At 38.5% G+C, this 21,263-nt stretch overlaps 1 protein-coding gene across 3 annotated transcripts in view; it reads left to right on the forward strand.

The window, feature by feature from the left end:
• The window catches only part of glis2b (GLIS family zinc finger 2b), a 64,372-nt gene that overhangs the window by 36,939 nt on the left and 6,170 nt on the right, over positions 1-21,263 (forward strand). For 2 of the 3 annotated variants that reach the window (XM_051714188.1, XM_051714186.1), the window contains 5 exons: positions 13,100-13,316; positions 14,007-14,140; positions 18,423-18,605; positions 18,867-19,000; positions 21,141-21,259. In XM_051714188.1, the coding sequence (XP_051570148.1) occupies positions 13,127-13,316; positions 14,007-14,140; positions 18,423-18,605; positions 18,867-19,000; positions 21,141-21,259 (760 nt within the window). In that variant the 5' untranslated portion in view covers positions 13,100-13,126. The remainder of the gene's footprint in view (positions 1-13,099; positions 13,317-14,006; positions 14,141-18,422; positions 18,606-18,866; positions 19,001-21,140; positions 21,260-21,263) is intronic. The other variant, XM_051714189.1, reaches the window with a different exon arrangement.

A 21,263-nucleotide genomic window follows, 5' to 3' on the forward strand; every position in this document is an offset into this window, starting at 1 on the left:
GGTTAGCTGGTCTCCTGGAAAATATAACACTGAAGTAGCGTTCATGTGCACTCAACTCATATGATCATTCCGACATACTGTGAACATCATTACCTGTGGTGAGCTGAAATACTGGGTTAATTAGGATCAGCTTAGTAATGACCTGAGGTTTGACCTCATGGGGTCGGTGAAACCCATACCCTCTCGTTGACCCTGCCCTTCCCCGGCCCCATTCTTTGCCACCATCACCCTACCCAGGAAATGGTAGATTTGGTGACTTCCCTAGAAGGGAGAGGGGTAAGGTTGTGGAGGCAGTTAGGTGGCCCCTGGCCGTGGGGGTCACGGTGAAGGCACAAACATTTCATTCAGCGCCGCACCATGTGGATCCCCTGCATCCCGTTCCAAATGCTCTCCCTCAGCAGCCCGTGTTTACTCTGCAGGGGAGAGGAACAATGCGGCCTTTTAAAGCCTTGCCAACTCCGCAACAGGGTGGGGATGTCTGCATGGGGCAGAGCAACACCCTCTCCCAAAACTTCACATTGAAGCGCTACCTCTTGGCTCTGTCTCACCCCAGCACCTCCGCTCCAAAGGGTACTCGGCAGTTTTCCTTCGACACAACTTTGTACCCTTGTACCCTTCACCACAGCTTGTAGTTAAGTTGAACTTAAAAGCTAGGGTACACTTTGCCATTCAGGGACTCAAAGTACTTTGGCCTTTAGAGACCGATTAGTTAATTTTGAAAATATGTAGTATTGTGCATACATACTTTAAAGTAGTCTTATCGTTAATCGTATGTCTTGTATACTACACATTTGTCAAAACTGAATTATAGCCAAAATCGGGTCTCTTAGACTGTGATCTGTCCTGTGACGGATGGGTTTGCCTGAACTATATTCTGATTCAGAGAAAACGGAGTGAGACTATTTTATTTTATAATTTTATAAATTCAGCTGGACACATGAAAAACTTTGAAGCCATTTTTCTCAGTTTCACTGCTGGCGTAGTAACTGGATTTAGGCTTTTTAAGGCAGTATAATCTGGCTGGTTTTGTGTTCACCTGACCAAAATCGGACACGTTTATTAGATGGTGTTTACATAAAGCCAGGTGCACACTGTATGATTTTTACGGTCCTTTACAATTGTTGTTTGTCAAACTATACAAAATGATCCCAGCGTGAGTCACGGCACACTGCGCAACACTATGTCAGACTATATGATACACACCATAGCCAAGACTTTGGTCCCTATCGTTCTGCCTTGGGAGCAGTTACACAGCATGACTGCGATGTTAAATCTTTGACACTGCCAGAACTTTATCAAGGCCACGTCCACACTAATACGTTCTTTTTCTCTATATTTTGACCTTCCGTCCACACTGAGATGGTGTTTTTGTCAGCGAAAACTGAGCTTTTTGAAAACGCTCTCCTAAGTGGATAAATTTGAAAACGGCATCTTTGCGTTGTAGTGTTGACAATTATGTATTTGTTATCATCTGACGCGGTCATGTGATCCATTCAACCAAAACAATCAAGATGGCGGCCCGTGTTATAGCAACGCTGTTGTGCCTTATATTCACTTTGATAGCGTTGTTAAAGATAAATGTTACTTTGTACAAACTTCACATTGCGTTCCTTCAAATGCGACGGGAAGTTTACTTGGAATTGCTGTCTGGTGATGGAACACGAGGACAATTGCATTTTAGACTGTACATACAACAGTGATTTTACGTTTGCACAGAAAAGGGATTTAAGCGCTCCCTTACAAAAAAGGGAACTAGCTGCGAACTAGCCGCAAATTTGCCGCAAATGTGCAGCTCGTTATTTTCACATGCAAATGAGCTTGTGATTCACCGCAGATGTTTGCCAGAAGTTTGTAGCTCTTCACCGGTAGTGGTGAACCTCCGGCAAACCTTTGGCAACAATGGACAATTTGTCGCAAGTTTGCCGCAAAGCTCACTTGCATGTGAAAATTATCTGTGGCGAATTTGCGCCAAGTTTGCGGCAATTTTGAAGTGAACTCTCAATTTTTGTAAGGGTTTTCAGTGTGGACAAGCAACTTTTGGAAAACATTTAAAAATGGCAGTGTGGACAGAGAGGGATTTGAAAACGAAAACGGCATTTTCAAATGTATCCGGATTAATGTAGAGATAGCCCAAGGTTACTTACCCACTAATACGTTTTCATTTGAAAATGCAATAATTTTGCTATGTTTACACCTCTCATCCACACTAGAATGCCATTTTTCTCCACCAAAAAAGAAGCATTTAGAAAATGCTCTCCTTTACCGCATACCTAAAACGATGACGTGAGGAAACTGAAAATTAAGTTTTTAAACAAAAACGGATTAGTGTGGATGTGGCCTAAGATTCTTCACAAAGGCAGTTAATCTGCCATTGGTGAACATCATACTAAGCAACCAAAGACTGCCAATTTTGCCCTATGACGAGAAATCTTTTACAATCACAGAAATTAGTCTCAGATGGCAAAATCATACAGTGAACCCAACATAAGACACGTTCAACAAAAGCTAGGCCGAGTGCAACTGAACAGAACAGAATGCAGGGTTCCTGAAGCCATTTTTTTAGCTCAAAAAACATCACAAGATGCAACACAAAAGCCAAAGATGTCTGCCTAAATGTGTTTTAAAGGAGATGAATTTGAAGATGCAACTTTTCTGAGAAAGTTTTCTAACAGCCTAGAGCCTAACAGCCACAGCACATCACGCTGTCAGCAGACTAATTAAAACAGCTAGCCAGCCTCAAAAATCAACTAGATGGTTGTTGGACTATTAGTCTAACAGCCAGTGAGGTTTTCTGAGGTGAACAAACAACTGCAATGTTTGAATATATTCAAACATAATCTGGACATAACAAACCCATTCAAGGTATACAGCTTGAAAGATGTTGCCACGCCGTCATAGCATCTGAAGCTAATATTTACCTTCTCCAGTCAGCACAGTGATAAATACAACCTGAAGACCATCAACTGTGTATGTGAAGTTCCTTTCTAGTGCAAACTTGCAAAGGATTACATTTGTGTAACAATTTGGATGATCTTTAACCTCAGATGGGATGTGGCCATTCCATGCATGCAGAACTAGAAGAACTAATTTTGTCAGTTGACCATGAATCCACATGACAGTTTTACCCTGTAAATCAGTACCATGTCAGAAAAGAACACAACCCTGACCTGTCCCATTACCAAAAGTCATTTATCACCAGGAAACTTTGAGCAGAAAGAAAATTACAGATTTCCCCCCTTTCGCAGGAACTTGCAACATTTCGTCAGACTCCTCAAATTGGCTGGACTGTACCATTCTTGAGTATTCTCGGAAATGTGGGGGGTTGGATGTGGACGGTCTTGGGGGCTAATTAAAATGGGGAAGGGATGATTTATTGCAGCTGTCCTTAGGCATGGACCAGTAATGGGTTACACATGGAGCAGTAACCCGTGTGAGAAGGCCTTTTGTTATGAAACCTCTGGAATCTTTTCTGGCTGAGGCATGTGGTAGCTCAGGAATATTATGGGAACGCTTGGCAGACCAGGAACTGTGGGTCGACTTCTGTAGAGAAGCAATAAAATGGATATTAAGCGGATAGTTCACCAAAAAATGAGAATTCTGTGATCATTTACTCACTCCCATGTTGTGAGTTATTTTCTTATATGACACAAAATCAGATGTTATACAGAATGTTAGCCTCAGCAACCATTTGCTTTCAGTGCATATTTTTTGCCATACTAGGAAAGTGAACAATGAAGCTAAAAAGAACCTTAACGTTCAATTATTTCCTTTTCCATTGCGATAATTCAGTGTAGCTATGTGCAAAGTACTGCCCAGGTCACTGCCAGTTCCTATTGGTCAATACTGCAAATTCATATGTTAAAGTTCACCAAAATCAAAATTTCTCTGCCACCGGAAGCCCATCAGGTGAAATTCCTGATCATGTCGATTCCCATTGAAATGTCTGGATTTCGCCCACAGAATGGAAAGGTTTCGAGTTTCCCAGGATGACTTGAAGATAGCATACCAGACTTTAGGTACAACTCTTATCAAACACACCTAAAGCAGCTAATCAAGGTCTTTGGGTTCACTTGGAAATTACAGGCAGTTTACTAAACTGCAGGAAACCAGATTACCAGGATCAGGGCTGAGCACCCTTTCCTTAAAGCTACACGCTGTATAATTTTTTTGTTAGAAATGAAAAAAATTTCATTATTGAGAAAGTACACCAACAATCCGTCTTCCAAACCATGTTTTTGCCTTACCCCAATTCACTATGGCCACGGTTTTCAAACTGGGAGGCGCCAGAGCATGTCAGGGGAGGCACGAACTTTACAGACCGTATTCCAGCTTAATAGGCCACAGCTCTATGGTGTTATAATACTGTTAATGTCAAGAGCACAAAGAGCGCATCCATGTACCGGTTTCTCGAGCGCAAACCTCTCAGAATTTCCTTCGTTCTCTGAAAAAAACACGTGCTCTCAAATATATGTATGCTTTGTGTTTATAATTCTTATACTGAAGTCAGTAGATTTGTAGCCATGCAAGTTTTAATAAAGGAGAAGGTAAGGATGTTATTGAAACTCACTATTATTAGACTATTATTGTTGTCTTTTTGGATGAAAAATAATGCTAAGACTGAAGGAAGACTATAGATCTGCTTTGTTCTTTTGTTGCTTAAACACTATAAAGTCTCTTGGTAGATTTCGGTCATGAAATACTCAAAATGATTCACTGACTCACTCATAGCACATAAGACACTCATTTGTCGCCACAAAGTGACATTTCCAGAAGGGGTTACTAAACTAATCAGTTGAACAAATTTGTGAAACAGAAGCAAGCCTCACCAAATTACTCTTTATTTTGCAGCTAATTCTGCACAATTGTAAACTTGAATAAACTTGAATCACTAAAATAGCTGGAATTGGTGCTTTTAGCTTATTCTTTAAAAAAATATCCCCAGAAAAATGGTCGTGGTCCAGTGATTATCTTACCTTTTTTGCCCCTCATGAGTTTGCATCCCTGTAATTTGTTGTGGCATTGGAAGAACAAGTCTACAAATGAGAAAAGAAGCAAATTTGTTGTTTTTTCATTACCCATTTAGTGCTCTTGCCACCTGTGACCTCACACAGCGTAGCCTACCTATGTGACTTGTTTTTTGTTTGTTTTTTGCATAGCCGAATTTCAAACATTACAAGTAAACATGCTACTAAGACGGACAGAAAACATGGACAAGTTCTTGAAAAGGAAAAATATTGACGATGGTTAGCCTATGTGGGATAGTGGTGTGCCGTAGAATTTTTTAGTCGTAAAAAGTGTGCCGTGGCAGAAAAAAGTCTGGGAAACACTGCACTAGAGGACAACACCAAAACCTCAAATACTGTAAGTGGAACAGAATGTACTGCTGTTTTAGTGGAGATATTTATTCATTTACATTTGGAATTGGCTATATTACAGTACAACATTATTGGATTTATATTAATCTGCAAAATATATATATATATATATATACACACAGTTGGGGGGGTGATCTTAAAAGGGGGGGGGGTCTTAAGGGGGGGCACAGTCTTGTAAATTTTGTTGGTGAGTGGGGGGGTCTTACTATTTAACACTTTGAAAACCCCTGCACTATGGTAAGCCTATAATAATGATTTTTATTTAGAGCTGTCGGGACAGATTTTTCCATCTGTCATCTGTGCGTGTTTACATCATGTCTGTAAATAAAAAAAAAAAGAAGATCCTGCTAGCTACTACAGCTCGTATATATTTGCTGTGATAGGTGTGGTGGTAGTTTGAAGCTGAAAGCTTGTAGCCACAACAAATGAGCAACATTGACCATGGATCGTTCAAAAAGGCAACCCTCTGGGGAATCACCCGTTTTCAAAATAAAGAAACCGAGAAGAGTCTGCAAGCAAAAAGGGAAAGCGACAGAGCCCTAAAACGATTTAAAACCCAGATTTGGAATTATTCTCGCTCGACAGGTAAGATATTTTATTGGACCGATAGTTAGCATTTGCCACTCTAATGGAGCATTTTATTATGGATTGTGATACTGCAGTGCTTGATTTCATTTTCAGCAAGGACAATGGAAAAAAATCAAAACTTTATGCTGGTAGCAATACCAGTTACTAACTTGGTCTGTTTGCCTGCTAGCTAAGATATAATAGTTTCCACCGTTTGACTTTGTCTGATATGACTAGCAATTGTTTGGTCTAATGTCATCGTTGCCTATCTTTTGTAATGTTATTTAATTTGAAAAAAATATTTTCAATAAGTCAAAAACAACAGTGAAAGATACGCTACTTACCTGGTAATAAGACATATTTTTCGGATATCCGTCTTTTTCTTCCTTTCGTTATTTAAAAAAAAAAATTTTTTTAGGGGAGGGGGCGAGTTTTGTTGTTGTTAGTGACACTCACTCTGATAAGTTGATCACCTGTATCCATGGTTACAACTGTTCTCCTTAAACCATCAGATTCATCCGCGCAGAAGAGCAGAGCCAAAGCCCAGCTCATGTAATACCAGAACAGTGTTCCTCCGCATGTAACTTGCCGTTTTATGCTTCAACTGCTAGAAGGCCAAAAGTCACATAGTGTAGCTTTAATATTTCTGTCACAAGAAATTTAGAACCCTTGAGTGAATGTCTCTTCAACACTCTGTTAAAAACAAAGCTTCAACGGTTCATTGCAACATCTTTCATTATTCTGCGATATAGGATTTTATATATAGTATTTGTTTATTTTTTTGGAAATGCAATAATTATGCTATTGATGTTACATTTAGTGCATTCACATGCACGTTCCTACACCGATTATGCTCAATAAGCTGGCAACATATGTGGTCATATATGGTAAATGCCTTAAGGTTTACCTTTATCATGGTAAGGTCAAAAATGGCAAAAAAAAAAAAAACAGTTAAAATTCATCGGCACATGTAGATTGCATGTAAACACCTTTAGCACCTTTATAAGTGTTGTGCGCATGCCAGTTTACATTTTGACATCAAAAGCAGAGAAAACCTGGATGACTTCAAGTCTCATGTAAACTTAATTTTTTTGCATTGTGAGATTTTTTTTAATAAGCTTATTTTTGGTTGTTATCAGAGTATTGGTGTGCATGTAAACACACTCATTATTGATTCTTGAGATCAGTGTATTGGTCTTTGGGTTCTTTGAATCACCAGTACATAGATGGTTTTCTAAAAAAAAAAAAAAAAAAAGTGCTTTGTGAAATGTGAAAAGCTTCTCCTATGGCAAGTTAATATGAAATCAAAACTTCATAAGACCATATTTAGTTTCTTGGTACACATTCCTGGTCTTATTTTGCACTAGTATATATTATTAAAAAAAAAAAAAAAAAAAATGAGTCTTCATAATCTTTCATCAAAATGTAATATCTTACTCCATCGTTGTGGCTGATGTCACCAATCCCTTTTATTTTTTGACCACCTGTCATACAGAGACCACTTTTAACCATCCAATCAGTTCCTGGTGGATTAAATGAAGTCTCGCACCATTTTTAAGTAAAATGATTAAAACGAGTTGCAAATGTCTTTTCATGTTGACTTAAAATCTTTTGAATGGAATCTTTATTTTTAAGAGTGCATAGTAGAGTTACAAAGGGGTGCTACATTCTTTTCTCTCTATATTGACATACAATTGTGCGGGAATCATTAACTAAGCCCTTAACATGACATACATATGGTATCTCATAGTTGTAACCCTACTCCAGGAGCACAAGTTCACTCTACAAGCGTAACCTCGCCGTCTCAGGACACTCGCACACAGAACCCGACTGCCGATACTACAGATTACACATTAACTCTTACCATGATGCAACCTGTGTTTTCTGTTGAAGAATCATTGCTTCCTTTTTTTCTAAGTTAGTTGCTGTAACAGGTTGGCTTTTTCTTTTGGCACGCCATTAAAAACAAAAAATTGGCCCATTGAAGAATTCTCTCCTGCTGTTGACAGTTCACTTCAGGACACTGTACTGCAATTCAAAGAAATTCAACAGAGGAATTTCATTTGTCCAAACATGTTTTGACAAAACATAAATAATGAAATCATTAATACAGATATTAACTGTAAAAATCAATGACATCAAAATTTGTATTCATATATGGCTCTATTTTGAAGACCAATTTTTCCAACATGGTCCATAAAATGAAAATTACTTTATTAAATGAAATATTTATGACTGAAATAAAATTTTCTATTGGTTGCATTTCAAACATTGGTTATTAATATCATCTAATGTTTCTGGAAATACCCCAATATGCATGTAAGATTAAATTAAATTGAAATATATCAGGCATATTCACAAGGGCGTAGATTTGGCTTGAACATTGGGGGGGTTGAAGCGTGAAGCATTTACATGTTTCCACTGATCATGGTATAAATAATGGGGGGGTTGCACTTGCTTGTTTTGATTAGAATCTACGCCCTTGCATATTCAATTAAATTTTGAATGGCGCAAAACCCTGGTTGGGCCGAAAACACAGCTCTGTATAACTTTATAACTAAAATCCTTGAAATTATAGAGTATATATTCATGCACTCAAAAAATATCGTTTTTTATTTATTTTTAAGATTTGCGCATTTCAATTGTATGCCAAATTTTTAACTAAATGTACATTTTATATGCTCCATAAAATGAAAATGTATTAATTAAATGTATTAAAAATATTGTATGAATGAAATACAAATTTCCATTGGTTGCATTTCAAGTATTGTTTAATAATATCATCTAATGTTTGTATGCTAAGATGTTTATGAGTAATTGATGGTTATTGGCGATTATTGGCCCTGTTGGCTTGCGCCCCCCTTGACGGGTTGCTGAACTCAGCGACCCCCTGCCCTCACCTCACAGACCTTCCTCCTGTGGATACAAGCCAAACTCTCTCAAACACTGCCATTCTATATGGTTCGAGGCCGCTCGATGTGTGTAAATTTGGATTCCATATGGAGGTCACACAGAAAGAGATGTGAAAGTGGGGTTCAAGATGTATAGAGCTCTGTAAATGTTGTATATCACATTGAGGGTTGTGCGTGCTAGGGAGGAATGTGGACTCTGTAATTGGTGCAATTGCCTGTGTGCATTGTGTGGACAGTGTGTGCATGTTGGAGGCCAGAGAGAATGAGGGGAACTAGTGGAAGTAATTGTGTGAGATCTGCAATGTTTTTTCTGAGGGGCTGACTGTGTATAGTTTATAAAGAACCTCACGCCCGTGCGTTTGTGTGCTGTGTTTGTACAAGCTAGTGAAGATTTGGACAAGTTCACCAAGCAGGTTCTTTGCAAAACTTCATTGGTTGTGTCTTGTTCAAAGGGCTAGGTGATGTTTTCTCAATTCGCAATGAATCAAATGCGACAATTTTCGTAAAAATGGCTTTACGAACACAGAAATGTGTTTTTCATGTAAGAAGTCAATTGTTTGGAATAGCATACTAGCATACTACTCTTACTATATCAGTATACTGTATAGTGTTTATGATTCAGCAAGTCAACTAAATTTGTGTCAAATATTTTAGCTATCTATTCAAAAAATAGGTATGTTTGGCATTGCATATTACTATACTACTCTTACCATTTCTGCAGTATAGATTTTGTTTATAATGCCTAGTATGCAAATGTCCTGGATGACATTTGTCAAAATGTACAATGCGCTTGACTTTACCTTCCATTTCTAGTGTGATGAATGAATCAATTTTTAAATATATTTTTCTAGACTCATTATTTGAACATGCTGCCAAGAGCCAAGACATTTATAAAAAATAAAAAAAAAGAATAAAAGGCAAAAGTCATGACCATTTATTTTTCTAAAATTAACTGGATGGCACTTGCTGAATTAAACGAGTATGTACTATGAGTTCATGGGCCCTATTTTAAGAGCGCTAGCATTTAGCGCAGCGCTATGCCATAAGTCATAAGCGCAAAGTCAGTGGGCCTTGCCATGAAATTTTTGTATTTTCGTGCAAGCATGTGCTAAGTCTAAGTGCAAGTAGGTTTGATGAAATCACATGCACAACACGCAAATGGGCTGGATTAAGTGCAATGTAATTCTGAGGTTTTCTCGTTATTAATCCACCGTCTGCGACTGTGTCCTATTATATAGTTCATTCCCTCAAGCACCAGCGATATAAACCATGACAGCACATTCATAAGACGTTGGTAGTGTGAATGGACAGTATGCAATGAATTAGAAGAATTGAAAATTATGTTCTTTTGTGCATTAACTGCTTGATTAATCCTTGATGATTGTCGGGCATATTTCTTTGACAGTGACACACTCCTTTTATATGCATGGAAAATGTGATTCAGGATTTGGATGTAGGCTCCATTAAATTATAGTAGAATGTAAGTATTATTAATCATTTTCATCTAGTGAAACACAAATCATGACTAGTATTAACAGTGATCGTATCGGCACGCACTTCACTTCTACTGGTTGATTTTGAAAAATTAAATACATTAATTGAAACACGAACAAAATTAAACCAAACATATTTCTAAATTGAAATTACACTTCAAACTAAACAAAAATATAACCAAAATAATGAAGTGGCAAATAATCATAGCCTACCAATTCCAAACATTTTTCTCTCTCCAACTTCTTCCACCGGCCCATTTTGCAATGACTTAAAAATCACTCTACGACAACAGGTGGAAAAATACATTTAGGCCTACAAATTAGACCATAAATACAAATTGTAAATTTAAACATAATAATAATCATTGAAAAATAAACTATGACCTATAGACAACACAAATCTCATACATTTTTGTTTCATATAACACGGCTAGAACTCTGATCGTCAGGGACATAATTTGATGTTCCACTTAATTTTCTGAATTTTGACATGAACTTTATTGCCACCTGCTGTTGGAATCTCCAAACTGCAAATGCAGGAAATGTAAGCGCAGCGTAGTTCTAGCGGGAAGACTAGCAGCTGTACATCATCGCACCATTATCTAGGTAACTCCTAGCCAATCACATGTAAGCCATTGCTTTATATGTCTGCTCACAATCTATCACATTGCTGTTTCAGTGCGCTAACACAGCAACCTCCACCACCTCACCACCACCAGTTGAGTCCCGTCCTGCACGGGGGTAGGCTCCTCGCCCCTGCCTCCTATCTCCGGCAGGATCTGATGGTTCTGAGTACAACCTCTTTGGACCGTCAGACAGGGCTTACGCCAAAGAGAAACATTACAGTCCTGTTTTATACTCATCAAATAAATGTAATCTAAAACTTGCGAGTCTTCCTGATAGAACGGAGTTTAAACTTGCCGCTGATTTAAAACGTGGTTTTCAAACGTCTTAGTGCAACAACCTATTTCTCAGAAAATTAGCAAATTGCGCTTTGCGCCACTTCATTACCATATGTACACATACACCCACAATAGCGCAAACACTCCCTCTGTACTTGCACACGGTCGTTGCACGTAGCACTGCACTTTGCGTGCTCACGAAAACAGAGCCCCATGTGTCAAATCCAATGCTTCCATTCAATGAAAACCCAAATAAGTTAACTTTACTCAATTGATTGAGTAAACTCGTTCCCTCAGTTGAAATGAGTAATGGCATCTCCAAAAGTTGTGTAATTAAGTTCACTTTCCTTGATGTTCATATTGAATGAACCAAACAATTTAACTATTTAAGTTAATGTAACTAGATGCAAGAAGATTTAACTCAGATTTACCAAATAATAGTGGTGTTTTTACTTAATAATCTAGCTGAATTGACTCAAATTATAACCGATTATAACAAAAGAGCTAAACCCTTTAATAACAACTATTTAAATGTCTCCATAAGTTCCCTTTGACCAAAGAACAAATTAAATAATTCAAGCACAAGGCATTTTGGGCATTCCCCATAGCCTCAATTTTGTACTCAATCATTTGAGTTATTAACACTTAAAATTTGAAGTCTATAGGTTTGTAAGATAAATAAGTTCAAGGGACATAGATATTTGAGTTATGAGCTAAAAACTTGACATTTCAAATAATGTTTAATTAAGACAACTTGATTTTTCCAGTAATGGCAACATTAGGGTTTACAGTGTTCTGTTAGGTTTATTAATTAAATGAAAACAATAATTGCAAGTAATATCAAATGATTTGAAAGCTTAGGTATGTAAAATTACACATTTTGAGGGCCGACTACTCAAAATAAGTTCAGATGTAGGAATTTCTACTTTTCCATTTTCACATATATTTTGTATAATGCATATAACACATGCACATTTATTAATTTTGTATGGTCAGTTTTTAGTTGATGCCGTAATGCTGTCACAATGGTTTCAAAATGCCACCAACACCCACAACCTTATTTTTTTTAACAACAAAACCTTTCTGTGTGAATAATAAATATTTCCCCTACGTTCAAGTCCATTTAGAGGAACATTCAGAGTTCAATACAAGTTAAGCTCAATCGACAGCAACTGTGGCATAATGTTGATTACCACAAAAAAATTATTTTGACTTGTCGGAAAAAAAAACATGCTTACAGTGAGGCATTTACAATGGAATGAATGGGGCCAATCCATAAAAGGTAAAATACTCTCTGTTTCAAAAGTATAGCCACAAGACGTAAACAATACACGTGTTTTTAGTGTGATAAAATCACTTACAAGCCTTTTCTGTGTAAAGTTACATCCAATATTCTACCTGATTGTAGTGTGATCAAATTTGCGGTGTTACGTTGTCATGACAACCTCCGTGTAGTTTGCACCCCATATAATTATACCATCTCCAAAACTATCCCATTTGTTTGTGCTGATTTGTGCCGCTAAAACGAGCATTTGTGCTGGTTCGGTGTTTGAGATATTAGACATGATTTTTTAGGCTGTATGACAAGGACGTTGTAATATTGGATACAACTTTATAACTGGATATAACTGATAAGCTTAAGCCATTTTATCACACTAAAATCATGTTAACACGTATAATGATTACATCTTGTGGCTATACTTGTGAGATTTGTGTGTATATTTGAGTATTTGTGAACTAGCCTCATTTACTTCCATTGATTTCCTTTTTTTAATGCAGGCATTTATAAGATATTAAGAAAATCCAACCTAAACTTCTCTCTCTCTCTGTGTTTTTTTTTTGTTGTATAGGTTGACGGCTCTGGATCGCATGCCACCATGCTGTCCTTAGATGAGCCACTGGACCTGAAAGTGCCGAGGAGGCGGGTCAGTGGGCGGGACAGAGGCTCCAGGTCCCCAGCCACTCTCAACACCTCTCCCATTCACGCCAAGGGGGCCGAGCAGCTGCGCATGGCAGACCACGGTAACGCAGTCATCGTTCCTGCGTCACCTGCCTCTCCACACACAGGTACACAAGTTAAACTCAGTTTAAAGGTGCAGATCTAGAACTACAAATAAATCAGTCCAACCATATTGAGCTAATGTTGGACAGTGTCAGATATAAACTTTTTATTAATGTATATAACAAAAATATATTAATGACATACAGTATATAATTCAACAATATATATTAACAATATTCAAATATAAAACAATATTTTCTCCTTTAAAAATACATTTTCAGGGGCATTTTGTACCTTCATGAGGTCATATTTTTTCTAACCATTTAAAAACACTCAACATACGGCTCATTTGTGTTAAATGCTTCTGAATCTAAACAAATATGGCCGTGACCAATAAAATCAAACCAATATCAAATACAAAAGTAGCTTTAAATAATGCTTGGGTTCTATTTCCATCCAGTTGCATTGGGTAGCCCTGCCCACAGTAAACTCTCATTGATTCAAAATCCCACTAATCATCAAGTATGATATGATTGGCTGTGATTTTATCACTTTACATAGCACTTTTGCTTTCAGTGAGGACAGAAAAATGTATGCTCAAAAGTTGGTGCAAAAGTTGTATTTCAATAAAACCCATATTAGGAGCCATCAGTATGTTAACAGTAGAGCATAGAATAGAGTAGAATGTATATGATAGTGTACAACGGCTTAGAGTATAACAGAGATCTGGTGTGTGATCTGTGTTTGTATGTTAGCAGGTGTCCTGCAGGACAAATCCGAGACCCCCACACCCCCCGCTGTGGACCTCAGCATGTCCCCATCACCCTGCAACACCGCCTGCTCTCCAGATTTCACCAATGGGAACAGCTCGACTCCCATTTTCCCTGGGGTGAGTTACATATAGCTCATGTGATGTCTGTCACATGAGACATATGTTGTTTTATTAGTGCTATATAAATAAAGTTGACATTGTCACTACTGTATGCTAATGGTCAATAACATGACACCCTTTTTTTTTAGGTCCAGATCTTTTGACTTGTTAAAATAAATAAATAAATAAATAAATAAATGGTGCAACCATCCGGAGTATAAAAAATAAAGAATAAAATCTGAAATTCTTGAAAAAATAAATGTTGGCATGAGTAGTTTGGAAAAACAATAATCTTGTATTATTATTTCTTAAAAAAAAAAAAAAAAAAAAAAAAGAAGCTGTGAAATAACGTTGTTTTAAAGTATTTTTATTTGTCTCCACGGTCATGGACAACCTGGCAATATTAAAGAATTGTAAAATTGTTATTTTTAGGCCCTGGAAAGGTAATTGAAATGTATTAAATATTATAAAATACAAAAAATAATAAAATACCTTTCTTCCAAGGAACACAAATGAGGTATGTTAACCTCAGTCACCATATACTTTCATTGCATCTTTTTTCCATACAATGAAAATGAATGGTCACTGACACTAACATTCTTCCCAATATCATACGTTCCACAGAAGAAATTAAGATTGGTTTAACGAGGGTGAGTAATTTATTTTTGGGTGAACTATCCCTTTAAATAGGATATCTCACTTTTCACCATGGGCCCATAAGTAATTTAGCAAAACAAGAGAGGTAAAGAGCAGCATCAGGGACTCATAAGCAGCCCAAGACTCTCGTTCTGATTCTGGGTCATCGGTTTTTGAACATTTAACGCACCTCCCTTCCCTCAACACGAGATATTCAGATGTGTTAGCCTCACTGACCCAGATGTGAGGGGAGTGTTTCTTATCAAATGCCCCTTGTGTCTCCTCACACAAGCATCTCTCTTTTCTCTGTCCATGGCCTGACGGGCAGGACGTGAGGTTTAAATCAGATTTACAGCGAAGTACTGAGCTCTCTCTGCATAATTCAATTTTCTCTAAATTAAATTGGGAGCCTGTTGGTTGTGCCTGCTCACTAGGGCAAAATGCATGGCGTTTTGTGTGCCTATGTGCCACCCTCTCCTACATACCCAAGGGAACATCGTGGCTTTAACATGTTAACATTTAACATCAAGCTTTAGAGATGCTCTCTAATGGAATCAGCCATGTTTCATGAGATTTTTCATACACACTTCTCACATACTGTAGCTGAAACATTCCCAACATTGAAAAAAAATCCCTCCAAATGATAGGCTGGTTTGAACTTTGTTTTTGTTTTTAAACAGGATAAATTTTGCCACAGAACGTGTTCCACAAAAAAAAACATGCAAATTTAAACTTATAGCAACACCCTGACAACAACCCACAACACAATAAAAACTACATAGGAACACCCTGGCAACCACCCACAACACCCTAGCAACTACATAGCAATGCTCTGGAAACCACCCGCAACATCTTAGCAACTACAGTACATAGCAATGCCCAGGAAACCACCCACAACATCCTAGCAACTACATAGCAATGCCCTTACAACCACCTGTAAGATCCTAGCAACTACTCAGCAATGCCCTGAAAACCACCCACAAAACCCTGACTACATAGCAATGCTCTGGAAACTGACCCATAACATCTTGAAAACTTCATAACAATGCACAGGCAACCACCCACGACACCCTAGCAACTACATGGCAATGCCTGGGGAAACCATCCACAACATCCTAGCAACTGCATTGCAATGCCCTGGCAACCACCCACAACACCCTAGCAACTGCATAGCAACACCCTGGTAGCCACCCACAATACCTTAGCAACTACATGGCAATGCTTTGGGAAACCACCTACAACATCCTAGCAATTACATAGCAACGCCCTGGCAACCACCCACATCACCCAAGCAACTACATAGCAACACCCTGGTAGCCACCCACAACACCTTAGCAACTACATGGCAATGCCTGGGGAAGCCACCCACAAAACCCTAGCAACAACATTGCAATGATCTGGCAACTATCCACAACATTATAGCAATTACATAGCAACACCTTGCAAACCACGCACAGCACCCTAGCAACTACATAGCAACTACATAGCAATACCCTGGAAACCACCCACAACATCTTGGCAACTACATAGCAAGGTACACTATATGGCCAAAAGGTTGTGGACACCCCCTTCTAATTAACGAATTTGGTTACTCCATTAAATCCAGTAAAGAAAAATCTTAATGTTTCTTTATGTAATGGCTTGGGCTTTGTGTGCTTCCAAATTTGTGGCAACTGTATGGGGATAGCCCTTTTCTGTTCCAGCATGACAATGCCCCTGTGAACAAAGTGAGGTCCATAAAGAAATGGTTTACTGTGTCTGGCATGGAAGAAATTGACCGGCCTGCACAAAGCCCAGACCTGAACCCCACTGATCACTTTTGGGGTGAACTGGAACAGAACTGTAAGTCAGGCCCCATCGACCAACATCAGTTCCTGACCTCACTGATAGCCTTGTGTCTGAATGAGAGCAAATCCCTGCAGCCATTTTACTACATACAGTATAGTGGAAAGCCTTCCCGAAAGAGTGGAAGCTGTTATTACAGCAAAGGGGGAAATTGATGCCTAAGGTTTTGAAATCAAATGTTCATCAAGCACATATGGTGTCCACAAACTTTTGGCCATATAGTATATATGCAACCACCCACACCACCCTAGCAACTACATAACATCCGGTAAATCACCCACACCACCACAGCAACTACATAACGCCCTGGCAACCAGCTACAACACCCTAGCAACTGCATAGCAACATCCTGGATACCACCCACAACACCCTAGCAACTACATAGCAACGCCCTGTAAACCACCCACAGCACCCTAGCAACCATATACTGTAGCAATGCCCTTGTAATCACCCACAAAACCTTAGCAACTACATTGCAACACCCTGGCAACTACCCACAACATCATAGCAATTACATAGCAACACCTTGCAAACCACACACAGCACCCTAGCAAATACATAGCAATACCTTGGAAACCACCCACAACATCTTGGCAACTACACATAGCAAGGTACATGCAACCACCCACCACACCCTAGCAACTACATGGCCATGCCTGGGGAAACCACCCATAACATCCTAGCAACTACATAGCAACGCCCTGGCAACCACCCACAACACCCTAGCAACTATATAGCAACACCCTGGTAGCCACCCACAACACCTTCAGTACTCTAGCAACTACATAGCAATGTTCTGTAAACCAACCACAGCACACTAGCAACTACATAACATCCGATAACTCACCCACACCACCATAGCAACTACATAACGCCCTGGCAACCACCTACGTCACCCTAGCAACTGCATAGCAACATCCTGGATACCACCCACAACACCCTAGCAACTACATAGCAATGCCCTGTAAACCACCCACAGCACCCTAGCAACTATATACTGTAGCAACGCCCTTGTAATCATCCACAAAACCCTAGCAACTACATTGCAACACCCTGGCAACTACCCACAACATCATAGCAATTACATAGCAACACATTGTAAACCACCCACAGCACCCTAGCAACTACATAGCAATGTCCTGGAAACCACCCACAACATCTTGGCAACTACATAGCAATGCATAGGCAACCGCCCACATCACCTTAGCAACTACATAATGCCCTGGCAACCACCTACGTCACCCTAGCAACTGCATAGCAACATCCTGGATACCACCCACAACATCTTAGCAACTACATAGCAATGCCCTGGAACCACCCATAACACTCTAGCTTTGTGGGCAACCACCAATAACATATTCTTCTGAAAATTTAAAAATATATTTTATAGCTATGTAGCCCTGTTTTCTTAATAATAAATAAAAAATAAAATAAAAAACAGGAGGGCATCTGTGCATAATCATGTCATATGTGTTGAATATGAATTTGTGTTCATGGGATTTGTACTGTTATGTTTATTTGTGTCGTGCCTTCCTCTCATTTAAGTGTGAAATGTGTGGTTGTGTATAGGCTGTGGAGGGGCATTAGCTCAGAACTGCACAGCTGGGGGCAGAAAGAGGGGTGACGAGCTGCCATAACCAGCAAAACACTCATAAGAGTCTCCTGCTGTGAGGGTGATTACTGAACACAGGCCTCCTGTAGTGTGCTATTATCGTCAGCTTAACAACAATTACTGCAATTGCTAGCCTGGTGTAAAACAGACAAGTAAGAGTCTTGAATTATGTTTGCCTTAAACTCTTTCCTCGTTTTGTTCTCTCAGGATTCAACTCATATCCGTTACATGGAGGGAGGGGCTACTTCTCAAGCCTTCCAGTTCTTCATGCCCATTGGAGGAGGAGGAGGGCTTCACCTGCCTTCATCCATGTTTATTCGCCAGTCCAAGGACATGCGAGCTTCTCCTGACCTATCGGCAGATGAACAGCTGGCCTGTCGATGGAGGAAGGTGACAAAAAAAAAAAAAAGACTTCTAATGCAGAGGCTATTGTTAAAGGGATAGTTGACCCTAAAAATGAAAATTTTGTGATCATTTACTAACCCTCACAAAATATGAAATTTTTTATGAAAAAAAAAAGTTAAATGGGAATTATATTAGCCGTTTAATTTTTCACATTAGCAAATTGAGCATATTGATGGTTCATTGTAGGAACTGCTATATTCTGTACTTACAAAGTGTGTGATTTAGTTTTTTGTCTTCATGTTGCAGTGCCACATGCTTTTTGACTCTTTGCAAGATTTGGTGGACCATGTCAATGTCTTCCATGTGAAGCCAGAGAAGGACTCTGGGTACTGTTGCCACTGGGAGGGGTGTGCACGCAAAGGACGGGGCTTCAATGCCAGGTGCATTTATTGCATTTTCTTGTTTCCATCTGTTAATGACAGGAATAACTTTACCCTTAACACAGATCAAGAAATATTTGTGTGTTTAACCTTAAATAAAATGTGTCTACATGCAAGAAAGAACAAGTCACTTGTCTTGAAGGGATAGTTTAGTCAAAAATGGTAATTGTCATAATTTACTCTTGTGAACAGCTTTCTTCCGTGGAACACAAAAGGAGATGTTAGGAAAAATGTTAGCCTCAGTCACTATTTACTTTCATTGAATATAAAAAAAGTGAAATGAATATGAATGGTGAACATTTGGCTGAACATCTCCTTTTATGTTCCAGGGAAGAAAGAAAATCATAGTTTGGAATGACATGATGACAGAATTTAAATATTTATGTAAACTATCCTTAAAAGTCTAACATAATGCATGTCTTAAGTCTAAAGGCCATACTTTAGTTTTCTGCATGCCGCGATGTCTCATGCACAGTGCACGTGACTAGTGGTCAACCGATATATCGCAGAGGCCGATAAATCAGCCGATATTCTGACTTTTTCATTATCGCATCGGCCGATAAATTTTCCTGTTTGGTCGATTTGTTTCTTGAGGGCGCCGAGAATCACTTGCTTTGCACGTGAAGCACCTGAGACATGTAAATGTCACAGTTCATTTTGTTGTTACGTGCCATCGTGTTACAACAATAATAGACCGGTGTGCAACACAGTGTCATTTAAATGGTCCGCATATCAGAAAGATGTTTTTGAGCTCAGACTGTTAAAGTGCTCGCCTGTTTCATTCTCCCTCTCTCTCCTCAACAGTTGAACTTGTAACTTTTAACTGTCTTGTCTAATGACAAAAAGGCAAATATAAATAAAACGAATATCATATACCATCTACAAATATGCACATATCTTTTTTAAACAGATGTAATAAACAAACCTCACAAAACTTGAGCAAATCCAGCTTCCCTTGGAGCACTCATTTATCTACCTCTAAAGCACATATTCTATCAGCCTCTCCTCAGCAGTTCCCTGTCACTTTTAACTTTCTTTTCTAATGATAAAAGGCAAATATCAATAAAACTTCTATCATATACCATCTGCAAATATGCAGATATCTAGTTTAAACAGATGTAATTCATGAACCTCACGAAAATTCAGCGTTTTCTTCCCGTCAAGCGCTCATCTAATATCTTCATCTGAAGCACGTATTCCATCAACCAAAATCAAAACTTCAGGATCAGGATCAAAAGTTCCAATCCAAGCAGGTGATCCAGGCCGTTTAAACTGTCAGGAGACTGCTGCTTGCACTGGATCCGCACGAGAGCATGAGTGTAACTTCAAAGTAAAAGCTTTCACGTGCGCTATAAGTAAATGTCTTATTCACTATGGACTGTATGTGCAATTGGTTTGCTTCGGCATTTTTTAAGAAAATGCGATTGCTAACGTGGCATGCCATCCATGGTTGCTGGACTACTGTGTGTACTGTTTTTTCCTTCTTCCTAATGTATTAACCATTTCTTCATGCGCAAATAAATTACTAAAATGTGATGACTAAACAGAAATCAGAAGAAACTGCTATCTACCATTTAAAATACAATATAATTTTTTTTAGATTATTTTTTACAAAGATAAAGTTTTGTGTGAAATTGAGTAAATCTAGTGCTAAATAAGAGTTTATTTATTTTTTATTTTTTATTTTTTGCAATTTTATGTTGTTATAGTAAATTGCGTGATATATCGGCATTGTATCGGCCATTAAAAAACCCGTATCGGTCGACCGCTATTTTTATAGTTGTGTGGAAAGTCCACGACTTTGTATGTTGTCAGAGGATGTGCCTGCCATTGACCATACTAGACAGTATTATAAAGCACGCTTTCAAACAGGTTAGCGTTGAAAAAAGTATACTTTTAAAAATCTGAGCCTTCGACTGTGCATGAGACGTAATGGCACATGGAAAATGTTCAAGTAAATAAATAATGTAAATATATAAATTGTAGTCTAACATTAACATAACACATACCTAAAGTCTTGTTTTAAAGATGTTAAATGTAGCTGAATTCAAATGTAATACGTGTCTTAAATCAAAAGTATCTTGTGTCTTAGGTGTGATGTAGAATGTTTTTTTTTTAATCTAACAGTCTTCCTTGTTAGGTACAAGATGCTAATCCACATCCGCACTCACACCAACGAGAAACCTCACCGATGTCCCACCTGCAACAAGAGCTTCTCCCGCCTTGAGAACCTCAAAATTCACAACCGTTCACATACAGGTCA

Source organism: Myxocyprinus asiaticus, chromosome 13 (assembly GCF_019703515.2).
Source record: "Myxocyprinus asiaticus isolate MX2 ecotype Aquarium Trade chromosome 13, UBuf_Myxa_2, whole genome shotgun sequence".
In the NCBI taxonomy this organism is placed as follows: Eukaryota; Metazoa; Chordata; class Actinopteri; order Cypriniformes; family Catostomidae; genus Myxocyprinus; species Myxocyprinus asiaticus.